General features: G+C 38.4%; 2 protein-coding genes across 3 annotated transcripts in view; both read left to right on the top strand.

The window, feature by feature from the left end:
- Positions 1 to 2,850: 2,850 nt before the first annotated feature.
- park7 (parkinson protein 7) lies at positions 2,851 to 8,121 on the top strand. Its single transcript, XM_062416407.1, has 6 exons — positions 2,851 to 3,029; positions 3,511 to 3,612; positions 3,790 to 3,849; positions 5,431 to 5,500; positions 7,176 to 7,262; positions 7,647 to 8,121. Exons 1-6 carry the CDS (start codon positions 2,940 to 2,942, stop codon positions 7,805 to 7,807), a joined length of 570 nt encoding a protein of 189 aa, XP_062272391.1. The 5' UTR covers positions 2,851 to 2,939; the 3' UTR covers positions 7,808 to 8,121.
- Positions 8,122 to 8,452: 331 nt separating this feature from the next.
- The window catches only part of kcnab2a (potassium voltage-gated channel subfamily A regulatory beta subunit 2a), an 89,399-nt gene continuing 77,000 nt past the window's right edge, over positions 8,453 to 20,851 (top strand). For both annotated transcript variants that reach the window (XM_062443819.1, XM_062443836.1), the window contains exon 1: positions 8,453 to 8,498. The gene's annotated coding sequence lies outside the window, so the exon portion shown is untranslated. The remainder of the gene's footprint in view (positions 8,499 to 20,851) is intronic.

A 20,851-nucleotide genomic window follows, 5' to 3' on the forward strand; every position in this document is an offset into this window, starting at 1 on the left:
ATTGTATTGAAGGAACGTGTCATTCAGTATGACTCTATATGTTTAGTGTTTCGTTAAACAGTGGAATGAGAAACATCCGGCTGGCTATAATACTTGATAGTAAGATCAATTAATTGATGATTTTTAATGGGATTTGTTCACTGTACAAAATTATAGAACATTATACATATTATCATTGTGTTTTCGTTGTTTTTCAAGTTTTGTTTTTATTCATTTTGTATTTCTATATTGGGCTAATACTTATAAAAACTTGACCAATGCTTGAGATGAGAAGATAAAACCCTGTGCGGAGAGTTATATAATTTTTTTTGTCAGTTGTTAGAGAGACCCCTTGTTTCCAGTGTCTAAGATATTCGTTGTCATCCTCACTACTGTGTCACAAGTCACTTTAAAACATTTCCTCAGTGTGATCATGCACTTTATGATAACATACTGAAAGGAATTAGTAAATGTACATAAGTGAATTAATGTATGGAAATTAGCCACTGCGGGTCTGGTCCGGTTGATCCCCAGCTGCATATGTTGGTAATCACCGCTGCCTCTTGGATTCACTCACAGGCACGCAATAAACAACCTGCTGCCAGCATCCCCTACGCTTTTGTCTAATCTGCCGTTTCACTGGGCTCTAGTTTGTCGCACAAATATGAAAGTGAGTCTCAGCAGCAGAATGCACAGAAGCACATTAACTAGGATGGGTGCCTGCACACTAAAGCCCCAGACATTAAATCTAGGATTTACACTGTAATATGATTCCCTAACTGTCTTAAGAGTTCAGGTGGAGAACTTCTCAGAAAGATATTAAACAACTTGGTGAACTCCTGACCTGCTGCCAGCTGTGTGTTTTCAAAACTACATTAATTGTGTTACTGAATTAGCTCTTTTAATTACCCCATACAATTGATGATAAACCAGTGATCAACTATGAGGGTGAATGGTTTGCTTGGTCTTGTCTCCAGAGTTTCAAAGTTACAGTTTTTCTTTCCTTTTACTTTAAGACTGTGGTGGACATTTATTTCATCTAAACTTCTTTTTCAAGCTTCACATTGACATCCCTTTCTGAATCTTTGGTCAATGCCTCCACCTGCTGAAAAAAAGGATGTACTGCATGCTGTTATGGGCCATAATATGCACCATGTATTCATGCGTGCTTGCACCTCAGCTATCACTTGCATTTCTAGAGTATACCACATAGTAAATATCATTCTATTACTTTATGAGGGTGTGTTTAATAGAACCAAGAGTAGGCCTAAGTCTTATTTCAGACCAAAATAGCTACTAGTCTTTAACTATTACACTGATTCTTTTTAAAATGTCTGCTTGTGTTGACACTGTTGTAATGTAACATTTAAATGCTTATGGTGATCTTAAACGAAAATTACTCTGTGACACTAATGTGACAGTAATAAAGGGACAATGTCACTCAAATTCTTATCAATGAGCTGGGTTTGCAGTGTTTGAGAAATCAGCTTCTGTGTCATTCTCTCAACATGTCTACCCTCCATTGAATAGCCTGGAGTTGTAAATGCAGTATCTGGGACTGTAGGGGCCGACTGACTAGAATGATGGCCATACATTATCATTTAAAATTCATAAAGTACAGTTTTGATCAAAATACATGTATTTGCAAAATATAACCTACATAACAATCTTACTAAGTGAGCAACACAGCACATTTAAAACCAAAACAAATTAGTAACAATAACCATTATATACAGTCTATGACTGCAACTGAGCCATCTGAGCTGTAATGTCTAGCTTTATTGTTTCCCTACAGAGTGCAGAAGCATACACTGGATTAAATGCAGATGTATGTCATTTGTATTTATTTTGTTGTCCATTCCTCTTCAGTTCAGGAGTAAACTGCATTAACATGTACTTATTATCAGTGTTGGGTAGTAACTAGTTACATATAACACCGTTATGTTATTTAATTACAAAATAAATGTAACTGTAATCCATTACAGTTACTTATGAAAATGTTGATGATTACAAAGGGGGTTACATCTGAAATCAGACCTTTAATATTTTGCTCAGAAGGAGGGTTTTTTCCTCATTTTTTAATATTTAAGATGTTACTGAATACATATATTGCTGTTTTTAATTCTTTTAAAACAATATATTTTTTATATTTTGTAAATAAATCATGGCTTATTTGGAGCACACATGGGCTTAAATGGTGTCACAGTACCAATTAAGTCCATGCCAGACTTTTGACTTTTTTCATAAAATATTATATATTATTATATATTTTATTTTCCAAAATCTACATGAACTAATGAATATATTTTCAGATGTGAGATAAATCTTGCTTTATAAGAAAATTATCTTCATTATAAATCATGTCAGTATCCATGAAAAACACCTGTACTTAGATTTTGTTGGACTTAATGGGTACACTTACCCTAACAGTTCTGTTAAAAAATTTAAAAAGTAATCAAACAATAATCAAATGTAATAAGTTACATTACTTTGATAAAGTAATTTAAATAGTTACATTATGTATTACATTTTAAATGGGATAACTAGTAATCTGTAATATTACATTTCCAAAACCTTAACCTTCCCAACCTTGTTTATTAAAGGGGTAGAAGACTATATGCAACGTCTTTGAAAGGGGGATACAGTAACACAAGTGGCAACCTTATTTACTCATGTCAAAACCTCAAAATGCGTTGTTTTATTCCCACCAGCATTGTAGAAGACCCGCCCCTTCTCTACCTCTGATTGGCTCTGACTCTCCACCGCTGACCATAGACCAATAGAACTAACGAACGCAACGAGTATTAGCCAATCAGAGGCAGAGTAGGGCGGGTCTTAGGGAGAGGAAAAATAAGTCTGTCAAGCCCTCATTGCGGCGCATGCCAGTGACTTTGTGCTGGAAGTTGCTGTCAGAAGTTAGCGTGTTTGCGCCTGTTAGTGGTGTAACTACAAACTAGATCATGGCAGGAAAGAGGGCATTGGTAATCGTGTCTAAAGGTGCAGAGGAGATGGAAACTGTTATTCCTGTGGACGTGATGCGGAGAGCTGGGGTTTGTATCTCCTATTGCTGTTTGTTTGTTAGCAGCTAGCAAGCAAAAACAATTAATATGCAGCATTATAACCATTCATTCAGTCAGCAGCATTTCCATGATTTCAACAATTTGTTTCGTCACAACAGCTTACTGTCACTGTGATAATGATGTAAATGCACTCGTTATGTACAGTTATTTGTAACATGCTAATGCTAACATTGACAGCACTAAACCTACTAACTTTACCGAGCTAGATGATTTGGTGATTTTTCTTTGTTAATTTTTTGCTATACCACCGACAGGAGTAAGTTATTTGGGTTGCATGCCCACCCTGACACACTCTTCTTAGCCTTATAAAGTGAGTGCAGTGCAGGGGGCAAGTTAAATGTCAAAGTCCAGCGTCACCTCACCGACATTTGAGTCTTGATTTCAGACAGGATGCCATGTTATGTCATTATGCTAATACTCAACCTTTTCTAATAACTACACAAACCTGTAGATTGCAGTGACGCTTGCAGGACTGACGGGCAAAGAGCCAGTCCAGTGTAGCAGAAACGTCGTGCTCTGTCCTGATGCCAGCCTGGAGGAAGCCAGCAAACAGGTTGGGCTCAGCATCTACTAACGGTAACCCAAAGACAGGCTTTTAAAGCAAGGTTTCAAAGCTATATTCAATGTTATGTATGGTTCATATTTTCAGTTTGATAAGCTCCATCAATCAAACCACATTTCAAATCACGTCTTATTTCCACGTCAATCTATCACGGTCTCTGTCTCTCAGGGCCCGTATGATGTTGTTCTTCTGCCAGGAGGAATGCCAGGAGCCCAGAATCTGGCAGAGGTGAGAAATAAAGACCCATGTGCATTAAAATGGCCCAGTTTCTTGCTTTTTTACAGTTGTTTTGATATACTATGGTTCTTATTTCATAGATCAGCCCAGTGGTTCTCAAAACCTGCACATCCCTGTAAACCAATATTTTTATTTATTTTTTTTTTTTTTTTACAAACAGTTAATAATACTGCAGAAATTACAATCAAGACAATCTGAATGTTATTTTAATGAAATGACATGATCAAAAACATGCATTGGTTTAAATTATTTTCATCCTTAACATAATTGCTAATGTACAAATGAAAAACACAAGTTACATTTTGCCCCAACGTTAGTGTTTACACAAAAAGACAGAAGGCTGTTCTGTACATAGTGATCCCATGGGCAGGATGGGCTCTGTCATATTTTAAAACTTTTCTGACATGTTTTCCTGATGAGAATCTCCTGTTTTTTTTAACTTTATTTTTCAAAAACCATTCCATCTTGTACATAAGACGTTATTTTACTGTCTGGATAAATCTTGCTAATCTAAATCATAGCCTTATTTGCATAAAAACACAGTCAATTGCACCTTTCCTGCAGTGCTTGAGAACCACTGGACAGGCCAGTTTCTGTGAGTGTTCCTGCAAACACTCAATGATGTGTCAATATTAAACATAAGGTGCTTAAAAGAACCTAAATGACTAATTCTGAAAATCATATGCAGACAGTCAGTGATAATTATTTGATTTGATGCGCCAGATATTTTGTATTTAGATGAGTCATTTAAAGCATTACTGTAAATAACTATAGTATATCATGGTGAATGCTCAATTTTCTATGGGCTGAGTGGCCAGCATTCATATTTTGCATTATATTTAGATGGAATGTGATTTGGTGCCATTTTATTCTACTTTAAATTAAGTGCTTATTGCATGTATATGCTGGGATATGCTCTAGCTCTTCTGTGACCCCAAGAAGGCAAGGCCAGGCAAGGCAGCTTTATTTATATAGCACATTTCATACACAATGGCAACTCAATGTGCTTTACATAAAACAAAGAAGAAAATATAGAAAGTAAATGACACTATCTAGCAATCTAAGAATGTGTCATCATCATCATCCAAAGTTTTCTTTTTTCATATTATCATGTCACAGTATCATGAGGAAAAAAATGCAATTGCAGGTGGGGCTCGAGAATTAGATCTACAAATGCATGAGATTTTTTTTGTTCAACACTGAAGTGGAAAAATTACTGACTCCATAAGAAAGGCAATATTGTTAATTTGTACTACAGTGGTAACAGAAGAGTGTCTGCCCACTCTTCTCGTATATTCAAAATGTAAAACTTATTTAATTTAATAACATTTAATATTTCAGTCAAAATCATCTAGCAGGGTGTCTGTCAAATATGTTTAGTTTAAACATTATTTTTTACAGTTTTTCTTTAATAAATCAGTTGCTGTAATGAAACAGTGATGGCCTGTTTTTGCATTTAAATGAATGCAATTAAAACATCTAGAGTTTGATTTGAATGATTCAGCATTTACAGAGCAATAACTTGGTCTACAAGTGACTCACTGTGCAACTGGTTTCCATGCTCTCTTGCAGTCTCCTGCTGTGAAGGATGTGCTGAAAGATCAAGATGGCAGGAAAGGCCTAATTGCAGCCATCTGTGCAGGTACAGTTTGCAAAAACAGCCTAAAGACATAATTACACAGCATTAACATCTAATAATGATGCCTTTTTTATGGGTTAAGGATTAAATATGACCTCAAATTTTAATGATCATACTGTTGCTGTTAATCAAATAGAGGTAAATTACTCAATCTACATTGTGCAGTTTATTCTGGTGATTGGTGTGAACAATGGCATTTTTGTGAGTAATTGAGCATTAAATGTACTCCCACTAATTTTCTACATCAACGTAAGTCAGTATGACAATCCACTGATAAAAGTAAAACGCCATGTACAATGCCACCATGTGCCCTTTAAACATTTTTAACAAGAAACAACACTAAAGGTATGATTCCTATTTTAAACACACAAAGATAATGTTGTGCCGGTAAATGGGATTTGGATTTGTTCACAACTAGAATTAAAGAACTAGAAAAATATGTCCCATTTTCAGGTGCACCTTGCAGTGGATTTTCTGGTATATTAGAGCTGGGTTTGTCCTGAAAAGAGTTAGTAACATGCAAAATATCACACTGTTAGACAGTGACATGCTTCATTAATTTATGGTGATTTGTGACCCCTTTTTTGACATTTGAAATAAAATGAAGAGGATTTGATTAATAACTGTCCCTGAACATTTTATTTGACAGCCCCCATATGCAGAGAAAGGACACTGGAAGGACATTTTGAATAGGGACAGGGGACCAGTGCAGCAAAGTGGATTGAGGGGTGTCCTAGAAAATGACTGAAACACTCACAGGAATACACAGTTTAATTAACCTGCCAGCAAGAGGGCCAGATGCAAGACTTATTATTCTGCCCTAATATGAAAATTATTTCCTTGACATTGCTCCCTCTTTCTGTACTACTATGTGTTACATGCATGCAAGGTCATAAAAAACATCAATGATCACAGTAGCACATATCCACAAAACACCAGTGAATGGTTCATATGATTTATCAGATGATAGAAAGATGTTCATCACAACCCTTCTCTCCAGTGATTGCCTTGTTGTCTGACTCTGGTTCTCAGAAGGTATCTGTCTTTCTGTCTTTCTTTTCCTCTTTCTCACTCTCCTAGTCTGGTGTCCTCTGGGTGGGGAATAGCTGTAACAAGAGTAGCTTGGTTTTAACTGGCAGTCTGCTGTTCTGCCAGGGGAAAGTGTAATCTTTAGACTTCATGGGAAGACAGCCAAGGAGCATAATCAATAACTTTCTATTTATTAACAGTTTTTGGATGAGCTCACTGCAGTGCTAGGACATTGCCAAAGTTAATGCAGCAGCAGTCAATGTCTTAGCCTCCTTTTCCCCCTCTCATTTCAATGTGGTGCAGAGTCTTTGCAGAGAGGCTGAAACAAGATACTATATGTTAGAGTTCAGGACACCTTTAGGTCATAGTATTATCATCAAATATTTTGTGCCTAGGTCATTCATTTATGATATAGTACTAACATTTTCTGTATGTTGATTTTTCTTTGGGTTTGGGTTTTTCTTTAGAATGTCACATTTTGTGTTTAGCTTGATGGAATATATTTGAGGACACAGTATTTTACCTAATTTCACCCTTCACTCTAACCTTTTTTAAACTGCATGAAGATGAAAACCTGGACTGACACAAAAGTGTCGCTTTCCAACAGGAGGCTGTTAAATGAGCCCTAAACAGCTTTGCCCTTCTGCAGGTCCCACTGCTCTTTTGGCACATGGCATCGGCTACGGCAGCACAGTCACCACACACCCTGCTATGAAGGAGAAGATGATGGCTGGAGGTAAAAAAAAAAGAGAAAAGAATACATGCCAGCAAAACAGTGGAAAGTTGTTGAAATGTACAGCTAGTGGCCACAAGAACTTAAATAATTGTAATTATTTCTGAAGGGCAGCAGATGGCGCTGTCATAGCTCTTGCTTCCCTATAGAGAATTATGCCAGTATGCAGTGTAAGAGAGCACACCACTCAGAGGTGAAAGCAGATGCAGGAATTTGACAGAACATACTAGAACTGGGTCAGTTGCGATGGTGATAGATAATCTATGTGTAAGAGTCTATTGTACAGTGTGGTTTCTAATGCGTGTGTGTGTGTGTGAATTTCAGCCTGTAGCTTGAAGCTCTCATGATGTGATTATCCTTATGGTATTGCTCTTTGTCTTTTTTTAGACCACTATAAATATTCAGAGGCTCGAGTACAGAAGGATGGACATTACATCACCAGCCGTGGGCCAGGAACCAGTTTCGAGTTTGCCCTGACGATTGTTGAGGAACTTATGGGAGCTGAGGTTGCAGCTCAAGTCAAGGCTCCTCTTGTAATGAAAGACTGACTGTAGCCATGTTCCCTTACATCCTGCAAGCAGCACTGCCCACTGTATTAGTCTAGCACTACTGAGACAACTAATTCAATGTAGCTGGCACAAGGTGTCAAAGCCACTAGTGACAAAGCATCCTCCCCAGAGGACATAAGGCCTTTTCTGTTTTGACAGGTTATTATCTTCCTGCATTGGAAAGGAAAGGCACCCATGTTTTTCCTTTCACACCCAACAACAACATAGATAATCACTGCACAGACTTTCCAAATGAGTTGTAATAAATTCTTTCATTGTAGTTCCCCCCCCCCCCCCCCCACAAATTGCTTGTTCATTATTGTTTCGCTTGTTATTAAAACAATGTGAAGAAACTCTGTTTGTCTTAATCTATGGTATAATAATACTGGAGGTCACTGTGACTTGAGTTTCACATGCCTGCAGTGGCTGTTGACACCTAAATATAGGCCGCATAATGTAATGTATTGTGGGCACTACTTAGAACGCGGGAAGCAGAATCCAAATAGATTGACAGGTGGCCTGGCCAATGAGAAGCCCCGGCCTGGCTGCAGTTGTATTTTAACTGGCCAATGGCAGCTCGCCCACAGCCAGCAGGGCATGGCTCTGGTGCAGCGCGTGGTAGTTGTGTCAGAGCAACAAAATTCAGAGAGGGTCTTCACACAGTCAGAAAGAAAGAAGGTTTTCGCCAAAGGTAGGAGCATTTTTGGGTTATTCTCCAATGATTGTAAATGTTATCAACGCTACTGTCCCTTCGAAATTGGCACAGTGACATTCAGATATTGTCATGTCTGCTTTTTTAATGTCGGCAAAACAGTTAACGCAACGTTAATCACGGCAAACCGCGACTAACGCATCGAAACTGACATGACACTGTAACGTTACCGTAGGCTGAAATAACACTTCGCCAACACGGACAAGTGTTATATCATTAGAAGAGTGGGTGTTTGTTACCAGGACTCGTTTCGTTAGCCGTGATTAGCTTGCTGAGTGAGCCGAGTGGTGAGTGAGCTTCAAGTTGGCTGCATTCATGGCAAAATGGATTGACATCAGCGTCTGGAATCGGACGGGCAGACAGCGTAATGTGGGGTAACATTCACCACACGTTCACAAGGCAGAGATGCTGAGTGCACTTTGAGGTTATTGGGAACATCGTATCTTAATCTTGAGATGACCACGGTCTGCAGATGTGACCCGACATGGAGACGTCAGCTCCAGCAGCTCCCCATCATCTTCAGCAGCAGCCGCAGTCAAGCTGTGCTGCAACACACTCACTGTAGCTAACACAGTGCGGCAGAGGCCAGGTTGATCCCTCCATCAGCCCGAGACATCACCGTGACAACGAGAAAAAAAGCCATGACAAACACTTTCAACTAACACAAATAATAAACCCAGAGAGAGATTTGGTACTTGCCTTGTGATTGAAATAATCAAAATGTCATCATCTCACCACGGTGAAGCTGTCACTATTATAATGACTACTCTTTATAAGACATTGGTAGTCGTGTTTTAATGATTTTTTAAAAAAAGTACCAGAGCATAGAAGCATTTTGCATTACTGTATTTTGCTGGCTTCACCCTAGAGATATCATCATCGACACAATGCCCGTTAAAATGATGCTCTGGTTGTCGTTAGAGCACTTAAAACAGGAAGAACCAGATGTGTTATTTACACTTATTTCACTTTGAACGGACAGGAAACACACAACGCAAGTTTTCCTCTGGTAAGCTGCGTTTTCAATTGCTGGGAAACCATCTCTTAGTCATTCTCAGCAAAGCAAAGAGAAACTCAGCAGTCAGGGGTCATCTGAAGAGGAGGCCAACTCAAGTGTTTTTTTCATTCATCATTGTTTGGCCAACAAATAAAGCTTAAAAAAAGAAGGACTGGAAGGCTCAGCCACCACTGTAGCCCATCAAGAGAGCATTGTTTCCTGTTAAGATCACATCAAATCAAAATCTGTGTAATCAAAATAATGAGTGTGCATTGCACCTGTACATGACTGTTAGTTTTGGATACACTGCGAAAAGGTTCAGGCTAGTTGTTTGCCCTGTGACCGTCTTCACCATTTTAGAGGGGGTTGTGCCTGTCATGTTGAGGCAACATCACTTACATTGTGTGTCTGAACTAATATGTTTTTTTACCTCAGAGTTTGAAAGTAAAGAACTAATTACCACCCTCTGGAAAACAATAAACACGAGCGCTTTAAATGGTGTGTTGATGACCGTTTGTATAGCACAGTCTCATTAATGCTATGTTTTTCAGAAGTTTATTTCTGGAACGTTAACATTTTGCGCTGTTGCACATAACATGTTAGAATTATTCTGCTTGAGCAGCTGTACAGTAAAGAGCTTGAGGCCTGACTCCCTATTTCTGGATGGGGCAGAAGAGGGAGGGGTGGGGGAGGGGGAGGCTGAAGTCACTGTGACTGAGTCATTGGTTTAGCTAATGATGCAATTAGAGTGCTGCACTTTGCATCTCCTGATTAGATCCTCTACTTTCACTGGCCTGCAGACAACGAAGGCTGAATTTGCTTGCCTGAGTTGCTCCAGCACATGGAATTCAAAAGGTAATAGACAATTTGCAAGCAATTGAGATTTCATCAAACATCAATGTCTTTTTGTGTCATCAGCAACAAATGGATGGATTTTTTTCGAACTTTGGCATCTCACCTAGTGCTGAATAGCCGTAGAAAAGCTGTGAACTCTCAGCATATTTAAATGTACTCTTAAGCATAATGAAACAAAATCACAACACACACACTTATACTAAACTGTTCCCAGGATATCAAAGATATATAACTTTGTGAACGATATTGAACTATTTTGGTATTGCTTCTAAAGTTATTGATTATTTGATCTATGTATGCTTTAAATTAAAGTGATCAGTAGGAGTGTGCAACTCTTCCCTTTGGGACTTTGTTTTCCAGAATTATGTTTTGGGAAAAAATGCTCTGAAGGCATCTACTAATGCAAAGTACAATCTTAATTAGTTTGAGTTTACTAGTAGAAAAGAATATGAAAAATGAATTCAGACTTTTATCAAGAGCATTTTCAAATGCAAAGGTTAATGAGAAATGCTGAACTCGGCTGTTCAGAGTTACAATTATCACTCTGTTATTAGGTTGTCAGCAGCACTGTTCTCGTAATTAGTATTTCCATAAACAAAGTGGGGCTTCAGGGCTATGTGAAGACAAGCACCATCTGTAAATCTAAATCTTCATGTATATTGGCTTCATTCAATTTAATTTGGCAACTTCCAGATTTGATTGATACACGTTAAACACTGGCTGCTCTCCGCATTTCATTGTTTGTCGTTAGGTTAGGTAGAATTTGCAGAAGTAAGCAGGACTGACCTACAAAACAGGATCATAAATCAAAACAGGTAGAGTATTCCCATATTCAGCTTGTCTGTTGTATGAAATAATGTATTTGTTTGTCTGCTCCACGTTAGTCGAGGTGAGCAAATACAGTAGCCAATGCCACACAGTCCCATGATGACCTGCTAGTTGTGCAACATCCACTGTTTGCTGCCACTGACGCTCCTGCAGTCCTTGAATAACTGCTATAATCACATCATTTATATACTGTATTTTTAAGAAGAAAAAAAGATCCCCTGGGGATGAACGTATGTATTTTCTATCTACACCATCCTACAAATTGTTCAGTCACTTTGCTACTGTCAGCTGTATATATGTCTTATTTCTGCAGTAGACTGTATAGTGCTGGTTTAACATTTAATGATTTGATGGATTTTGCAGCATATCTGGATCCTATTTCTAACCCAGGCCCCTTCGCTTGCATGTTTTATGTGATTGTGTATGGAGATGAAAAGCCACTATCAGTTGCATGGCTTCATCACTCTACTGTACTGTGTTGTTGTCAGTGTGAGTAATCAATACTGCACCTTTTACAGTCTCATCAGCATCTCAGCAAGGATTGTGAGGCTTTCTGGGCTGAACAAGAAGTTGCAGGCCAATTCCTCAGAGGCTGTAATTTTGTTTACTTATTAGCCGTCACTTTCTCTGTTCACTGTGTGGTAATTCCAGTGAGGATCGACAGTGACTGGAGTACTAAAAGCCTAATGGCCATCCCTTGAGCAATACCCAAAGGACCCCAGAGTCAGATCAACATGGGGCTGCAAGAATAACTGTTAGCAAGTGTTGTGTTAAGTCTAGTAAATAGAGTGACGACAATTTTGCAGACCAGGTTTGTAATTTTGGGATTATTTGTGGTGTTTTTGTTTGAAGAGGTAAAATTTGTAGCGGTAAAATAGTGTGCCATCTTTATTTAGACCCATATATTGGACATATTACACTTTTCTTTTCTTTAAACCTCATGACCCCAAGAAAATCTCTAATCAAACTGAAGCTTAGACAGAGATCATTTCCACCAAAAGTTGCACAAGTAACATACAAAATATTAGTCGGCTCTCAATCTTAATGACGCCCATTCCATCACACTGATTTAATATGATGATGATTCATTTATTAATTGTATGTAAGTGTGTGTTTTGAAGTATTCAATTATGCTGTTACAATTACTAAAACAATTACTAGGCAGTTTAAATAAAGATAATATCAAATGTCTTTGTAAAAAAAAACCAGGATAAATAAAACGAGTATATTTATATCTTTTGATATTTACAAAAAGCTCCTTACTTGAAGGAAAAGTGTGAGGGTCAGCATCTTACAGGGATGTTCATTGTAGGACCAATGCACTAAATGTTAATCAATAAATCAATATGTAGGGGAATTGATAGAGCTTTGTTTTGTTTTTTAGTTGTCAGCATCATGTTATGCCAATCATCAACTATTGATGGGCAAGCTGCACTGATTATAGTAATTATACAGTATTTTAGTTGGCCCATGAATTAGTTTTATATATGTTTGAAAGTCTTAATATTGCATAATCATATTTCTAAATATAGTCTGCCTCCAAGCATTTATCTTCATGTTATTACTTAGTGTAGTTTTGTATTATGTAGCAAATAGGGCTCTGTAGTTTATTGATATTATATTGATGTTGTGATAGGAAACTACATACCGTCATAGATTTTGGATACCTAAATATTGTAACCTTGCAAGTGAATGAGTTTTCCATAACACGTTCCTCCAAAGTTTCATAACAAAACGCTTAAGATATGAAGGGTGTCTGTCCTCTCACATGTTAGAAAGGCTTTTAATTGGAAATGGATACAAAATGTGTTTAGTTTGTATAAACTGGGTAGTGCAGTTGTTTGTGTTTTTTTTAAATAGACAGCAGCTTGCTGTTAATATAAACTCAATGCTTCCTGTTTCTAACTCAAAAACATATCAAATATGACCAATTATACTCATCAAACAAAAGAAAGGATTAGAAATAAAGGTGGTCTGTCTGAGCACCTGAGAAAAGGTTCAGTTTGCATCACTAGCTGAGACTCTGTGATACTTGCTGTCAGTGTGAAGATCATAAATTGAACTACTGGCTTCTTTTAATACAGTAGGTGTACCTGGAGCACTGTGGGTTACAATTAACAGTAACAGAAATGAATCAGGGTTTACGCTGCTGATACTCATCCTTTAAAAATAACTGAATCAGCCCAGATAATGACCCACTGAGTGTATTGGACCACTTTAATTTGTGTTGATTATCTCGCCATCTACCTCATGACCTTGAGCAGGCATAGATAAGATAAATTAAGATAAACTTTAATGTCCCGAGGGAAATTTGTCTTGGGCAAAAGTGCTACACAGAGCTGCAGTCAAGCAAAACATGACAATACAATACATAGTCGAAATAATACATAACTGACAATGCAGAGGTGCAGTAATGAAAAAAAAGTGGTGCACACAGCACAGAACACAAAATACTCGAGAATTTATAAATAGTTGAGAAAAAAGGATGGAGGTCTCTTTGTAGACAGTTTCTGCAGCCCCAACCCTTACTTCTCTATGGCAGCAGTAAATTATGGGTTAACATAAATGGATCAATAGTTTCTTAAACTACCCCAGCTGGTAGTCACTACAGCTCCTGGCATGATCACCTTTCCTTTGTGCAGCTGTCTTTATACACATGGAGTTACTGTACAGCTGTAACAGTTTTGAGGGCCATGTTTGGGAATATATTTATGGAAGTCTGTGGATTAAACATTGGCTACTGTAGCAGTTCATGGTAACAGTTTCCTTTGTTGTCCCTCAGTTGCAGATGGTGCAGAATCAGTGATTTATTTTATCCATTTCATAAAAGGCAACATTAAATGCTTTAGGTTTATTATTGTTTGGGAGCATTGAATTGACTCCATGAGGTTTGCCTTCCAACTCTCAGAGAGTTCTTGGAAGGTGTACATTATTATTTGGGTGTTGGTTACACTTTCCTGCTGTGGCTCCATCAGACTGTCTGGCAAACACCCTGCTATGCTCGGTGTCATATTGGAGAGGAGCAAGCTTGGCTGGAAGAATAAGTTGGAGATGCCGTGACTGGGCTTGAGCTCCGAGGGAAAGGCCAGAGAGACAGTGGTGCGCAACAGTGAAGCAATAGCTGTCCCCTCAGGCTCCGGGCACCACACACACAAACATGTACACATGCAGGGTGAGGCAAATCCATTAACACAAATATAAAGGAAACTGATCTGAACACCACACTGACAACAAACATTAACTTAGGAGGTAGAGCACATCCAAGAGTATCGCTTCCTGGAAGTCAAAAATGCTTCGAAATCAAAGACAAAGAAAACAAAGAGAAAGCAATTGAGATTTATTGTTTGTTTTATTTCAGTTCTGCAAACTATGTCAAACGTGATTTGTAGTAAATAACTTCACTGTATCCTTGGCAAACTGTCTAATGATACAATTTGAAACTGGCTGTGCGTTATGAAAAATATAAACTGCTACATATAGTTTAAATGTGAATTCAAACACTAACTCTTTGATACACTGATACTAGATGAGTATTTTCTTGGCTTTGTCTAGTTAGAAATGCATGATGGGACTTGGGCTCTGTCCCACTCACTAGGCGTCATCGCGGAGACCAACTACCTGCTCAGCCACCTGTTCAGTTACCTGATGCCCAGAGCAACATGTACCGAAAAAACAATTTGATTTCCTTGCACTCATCATCAACCACCTACAAACAGGAAGGTTAGTAGTAGGCTGACCAATGCTGGGCCAATGCAGTACAGATATTGGGAGTTTAAAATATGCCAATATTGATAAGCACTGATTATTTGCAGTGATCCCTCAAATGTGGTTATCAAACACTTGTGACAAAGATATGTAATATTTATAGTTTAAGAATAAACTTTATTGTTTAAAGTGAAATCAGTGCACTGAAACGGTAAAGTTCACTAGGAATTTAATAATTATAAATAACTATAAATAAAAAACACATAGAACAAAAAAATACTTATTACGTATATTAAACTTAAATTTTGAAAAAGTAATAAAATATATAAAAATGCTGCTATTATATCTTTAAAAAAAGGCACATATTGGACAGCATAGTCACCGATATTGATATATGGGTCAATGACGTGCCTATGACATATTCAGTCTAACTGCATTTTTTTCAGTTAGAAAAAGGTTTAAATTGATTTAAAAAAAATACCATATATATGTAGTACCTTTCCTTTATATGAAATCACTTTAACTTTTCAAAAACCACAAGTTATTAGTAATTTTTCTGTTATTTAAAGGGACAAAACATCATGTGGTGCGACCAATAAAACCAATAACTTTATTTAATTCAGAGTAAAATATCACTTTTAATATTAATCACTGATACAGTATGCTTAACTGAATTGTATTTTTAAATTTTTTCAATCATTTTTAAGCAATTTACAGGAAAAATAAGTCTTACATACATTTTAGAAGGCAACTGTGACATAATAGAACATAAATATGAGATTATTATTTACAAAAACTTAAAGGACATGCAAATAATTTGTTTCAAAACACTTAAATTCATTTATTTTAAGATAGATCACGGTCGCACCACATGACTTTTTTAAGGTCAGTTCTAATTCATCGAGATGGAAAAACACATAAAGCACCTAATTTACTATTTTAATATGTATTTATGTGTACTCAATCTTTCTTAATGTTTGAATTACTGCAATAGATATTCCCATATTTATTATTTTTAAATAAATCCTTATACGTCATTGACCCATATCTGTGATAGGCCAATATTTGCTGATACTTTAATGACGGTTGACCAATATATCGGTCGGGTTTATGTTAGTAGTAATAACTGACACAAATACCAATAACTGACACAAATACCAATAACTGACACAAATACCAAAAAAAAATTACATTTATTTTACTTCCTCTTCCTTCTCCGTTCACTCTGCCTTTGACTTGCTCTCACTCTTTATCTCTTATCTCATGAGTAGTTAGTTGGTCTGTTGTTTAAACATCAATAACATTAAGTGACATTTCTATCCCTGCTTTTTTAAGGAGCAGTGGTTTTTAATAGCACATTGATTTTTGCTAAGATTACTTTCAAATTCAATCAGCAAGGTGGGGTCAGTTTCACGGACAGATTAAGTCATTGGTCAGAGGGCAACGTGATTGCTATTTTAAATCCTGTAGATCTTTAAGATTCAAACTGTATTTAATGAGCGGTTTGGGCACCTTAAGTATACAACGGAGAATTAACTTTGATGTACAGTTGTAATAGCTTCTATTCCCCCTATAAGGAAATTACCCCCCCTCCAAGCATCAAGGTGAGAGTGCCAGTGATCATAGGGGTTTTATGGCTTGCTCAAAGACACTTCAGCGTGCAGTATCATTTACTGGAGCCTTGAACAAGGTTTAGCCCTAGTTGCAGGCTAGATTCCTCACCATCAGAGGCATCAGATTTAGGGGTGTTTTTCCTCCAGGGCTTGCATAGTGCTTGGTAACATCACGTCTTCCACCCCTGGCTATAGTTGGCTGGCTCACTGAGTCGTGTTCACTCGCTATGCAGCCAATCAACTTTGAGCCGATTTCAATGGAAACCACACATGTCGTGGTGCGTGGTGCGAGGGAAATCTGCTGTCACTGAATTTAAAATGAACACATATGCTTCTTGCTTGTTTTCCCCTGGCCCACCCTTCTTCTGTTTCACGATTTACAGCACACTCTGATTCACTGGATGCATGCTTTCTCGAATGCTGACAGTGCAAAGAGAGGTGGGTGTGTGCACGCGCGTGCATGTTTGTGTGTGTGTGTGTGTGTGTGTGTGTAAAGAGAAGAGGGAGGGGCATTTCGTTTTAATGCATCTCCTCTCCTCAGTGACTCTCAAGCTCACACATTTATTCTGTCTCTTCTCTCTGTCTCGTTCTTTCTTTCTTGTCGTTCCCTGTCCTTGTTCTGTCTGTCTTGTGTCACTTTCTTTTTCTCGTCTTTCCGTATTTCTGTCGTTTCTCATGTCAGACGTACATCCTCGTCTAACTCTGGCACATAATCACACAGGATCATACATTCACTAGAGTTGTATCATTCCTCCTCCCTCTCCTCCTCTCTCCATTTTTCCTGCTCAGTCTTTTTGGATTTTTGGCTGCTGCTCCTCCATCATAGGCACTGTATTTTCCATTTACTCCCCGGTTCTGCTCACTGCGTCAGGAATCAGCTGCAGACTGAGGTGGGTGTTTCAAGAGCATCATTGCTAGGTCTGAGAGTCTTTGGCATCCCTCTCTCCCCCCCTCTCTCTTTCCCTCTCTCACACCTCTCTCTTCCTGCCTCTTCTCTCACTTTGTTCTGTCAGTGAGAGTCGGGGTGTTCGGGAGAGGAAATGCAATCTGTATGCGGCAGCATTTAACATTGTTACACTATGCTAACGAGGTAGCATATCTACCTCTTGAGATACCTCTGTCTCTGTAGCTGCTGCTGCATTGAAAACTGTCTTTGCATACCTTATTATGCTGTGTTCTGCTTTCTCTCGCTCTCTTTCTTCTCTGCTCCATTACTCTCCTCTGTCTGGATGTCTTTCATGTTTTATGCATGCCCTGTCTCTCTAAATTCTTGCCCTAACCGCTAAAATAGCCAGGATGGGTGCAGGCTTGCACAAAAACACCCATACTTCCATATACGCATTCACCTTACCTGCCCCACTGCTGCTGCAGATCCATCTGTTGCAGTTTCCACAGCCAGCAGCACCCTGAAGCGAGGCTTTAACTGTTGTGATGTGTGATGCTGAGAGGTTTGCGACAGTCATTTGTGCCGGGCCGAATGTGTTACCCATGTTATTTAAATGTGTTTACATGTCGGTGACCATGTGGGCCAGTATCTCTGCATGCCTGTGTGTGTTACTATATGTGTGTGTGCATAGCACTGTTGTATACAGTATGTGTGCGTGGCCGCCCATGGGCTCTGGTCCAAGGAAAAAGCAGTGGAGAGGCAGCAGGCTGCAGGGGTTCAGTTTGGTGCAGTAAGCTGTTGAATGCTCTATAACAAGCAGAAAAAAGGCAGATTCGTGTGCTGGTGTGTCCTCTCGCTGGGCTGCTACATCTATATTTCAGAACAGTATGTCTTTTTCTCTAATGTCTCCCTCTGAGTGTGTCCTTGTATACCTTAACACATTTAGCTTGCTGTTGTTTGTACTTACCTATAACTTGTATTTTCAACAAATAAGCTTATGATGAGACAGGTGTTAATGTGACAGTGCTAGATTAGTAAAAAGGTCCCTCATTATCATGTATGCTATCTTGTATTTTACAGAAAAGCACCAACAAACAATACTACTAACAATATTTCAAAGAAAATGCCTTTAAAGAACACAACTATTTGACATCCTATGACAACAGGAATGACCATGCTTTTAAGTGTCATCCCTAATAATAATAATAATACCCAATTCTGTTGGTCCTGCTGATTTTAAAGTGGACCATAGAGACATTTTGTGGGCTGTAACTGTATTAACAAAAGCTTATAATAGGATAGCACTCAGATAAATCGCTTCCCGTTTGCTCGGTATAGTTTATAACATTAATAGAAAGGGCATGACACACAAAGCATTCTTTATAACATTCAAGTTTCTGGGTGGTATATCAGTAAAAGTTGTAACAGTTTCTGTATACTGGCCGTACATGTCAAGCATGATGTGTGATGTTATCTGTCAATATCTGGATCTTTTAAGCCATACTTCTGCTTTGTGCTCAGAAGCCTTTGACAGAGCTCACACATTAAATATGCACTTAATGTACAAACATAAGGCCCAGCTGAAGCGCAAGCTGTGTTGCAGCCAGCGTAGACGGCTCTGTTGGTTTAAGGTCCATCAACTGAACGACTGACAAGCGTAACTGAAACGCATCAGCTGCTGCTTAATGCTCAAGATCTGCAGTGGTTAGTTGAAGGGCTGACACCGGCCACTGGCATCATTTTGACATTTCACTGAGCCCTATCACTAACATAGGTCGTGACTCGCTGCGATTTTTACAGCTTGGTCTGCTGGCTGCCTCAGTGGGGGTGTTTCCTGATCTGAGCTCAGTTATCATTCTGCAGTTGAGATTTAGCAGCTTGTCTAACTTCATTAGCCCTGTTTTGGAAATCCCAACAGGCATCACACTCACACAGGCACATAGGCATACTCAGCTGCACACACAGGAACTCTGTGAATTTAGCATATATTAGTTCAGCAGGTGCATTTTCCTCCTCCATATTGAATTGAATGAGATGTTGCTGTTATGATTTTAATGTCAAATAATTTAAGAATGCTGCAGTAAAGAAAAAAAAGGAAACTTGTTCATTTTAAACAACCTTTGTTGCCACTTGAGTATAGATTCCAGAGTTTACAGGGTGCACCTGAATACACCATGAAATGAACCTTGTTTTTACAGTCTATGGTCGACGCTTTACAAAGCGATGTAGATGCACAGTCCATCTTTAAGTGTTCATGTTTTTAAGTGAAGATACTGCAACCACACCTCTAAAGTGCAGATGGCGTGATGTGACTGCAGGGTAAAAACTCAGAGCGAGCGTTTTGTGTGTGCAGCGGGGGGAGAACGAGTCAGTGCAGGTGCATCTGCGTCCGTTTGGGAGTATGTTAGAGAGAGAGAGTGAGTTAGGGAGAGCAGGGTGCGCAGCGACAAAAATAGAAAATTTATTTGTGGAGGCTAAAGTTTTATTACAAATAAATGAATGTATGGGAAAGCCTCTATTATTTATATTAAGTGCTACACTGGGCTGAAAGTTTTCTAATTGTCTGGGTTGCAGTTTAATTCTACCGTACATTATTAAAGACCTTGGAAACATATTTCCTCAATCAGCTTCCTGTGTGCAAACGAGTCAAACATCAACACAGTTTTCTGCTAAAGTAGTTTTGGTTATTTAACGTAATATTTCGATCAGTGCTATTTTGTCTGTTCTTTTCTCACTGGGTTAAACTGGGCAGGGCTCAGTTGGAAAAAGGGGCAAAAAGTGTTACTGTGCAATAATCAGGATTTAGAGGTATTTAAACCAAGATGTGATGAATGTTTAGTGGTCATTTGCTTGTGTTGTCAGGCCACTGTCAATCAAATCTGATCAAACCACACCCTCACAGTGCCCATGAAGTACATTAGCTGAGTTTTTATGAGAAAAAAACTCAATAAATCATGCTTAATAATGAGGATGTTAAAAAAAACCTAACAATCTAGAAAATGGCTGTTTTATGGTTAATATACTGTTTGCATGTTGTGTCCACATTATTTCTACTCAGTCTAAGAGAGTTTTTCTCCTGTAATGACTCATCATTTTGATTTTGATGTTTGAAATGTACAAACATTAACAATCTAGCTGGTCACAAACAGGAAACTCAGCTTTCTTAGTGGTTATGAGGTGAATACATGACTCTTTGCACACAGTGAACAGCAGTTGCAAACTTTTAAGCACATTTTGTGTTAAGCGTTTTACTTTGACTGGAATTTCGGTGACTCCTTGGATCTCAATGAAGATCATTTGCAGAACGTTTGCCGTGTATTTTTTCCAGTTTGACCACTTTCCCTGCAGTTATGGCACTGTTGTCATTTACAGTCATGCTCTTAGTGTCTCAGATAAGACGGACAGCTGTAGCTTAGTTCCAGTTGTGGTGGATCAACCTAATGTGATT

Source organism: Scomber scombrus, chromosome 3 (assembly GCF_963691925.1).
Source record: "Scomber scombrus chromosome 3, fScoSco1.1, whole genome shotgun sequence".
Lineage (NCBI taxonomy): Eukaryota > Metazoa > Chordata > Actinopteri > Scombriformes > Scombridae > Scomber > Scomber scombrus.

What these genes read in the sequence shown, in the direction of transcription:
- park7 (XM_062416407.1), top strand. Translation starts at nt 2,940, where the DNA reads ATGGCAGGAAAGAGGGCATTGGTAATCGTGTCTAAAGGTGCAGAGGAG. An exon ending in AATTGCAGCCATCTGTGCAG is followed by an intron (nt 5,501 to 7,175) that starts GTACAGTTTGCA and finishes GCCCTTCTGCAG; the next exon opens with GTCCCACTGCTCTTTTGGCA. An exon ending in GGAGAAGATGATGGCTGGAG is followed by an intron (nt 7,263 to 7,646) that starts GTAAAAAAAAAA and finishes GTCTTTTTTTAG; the next exon opens with ACCACTATAAATATTCAGAG.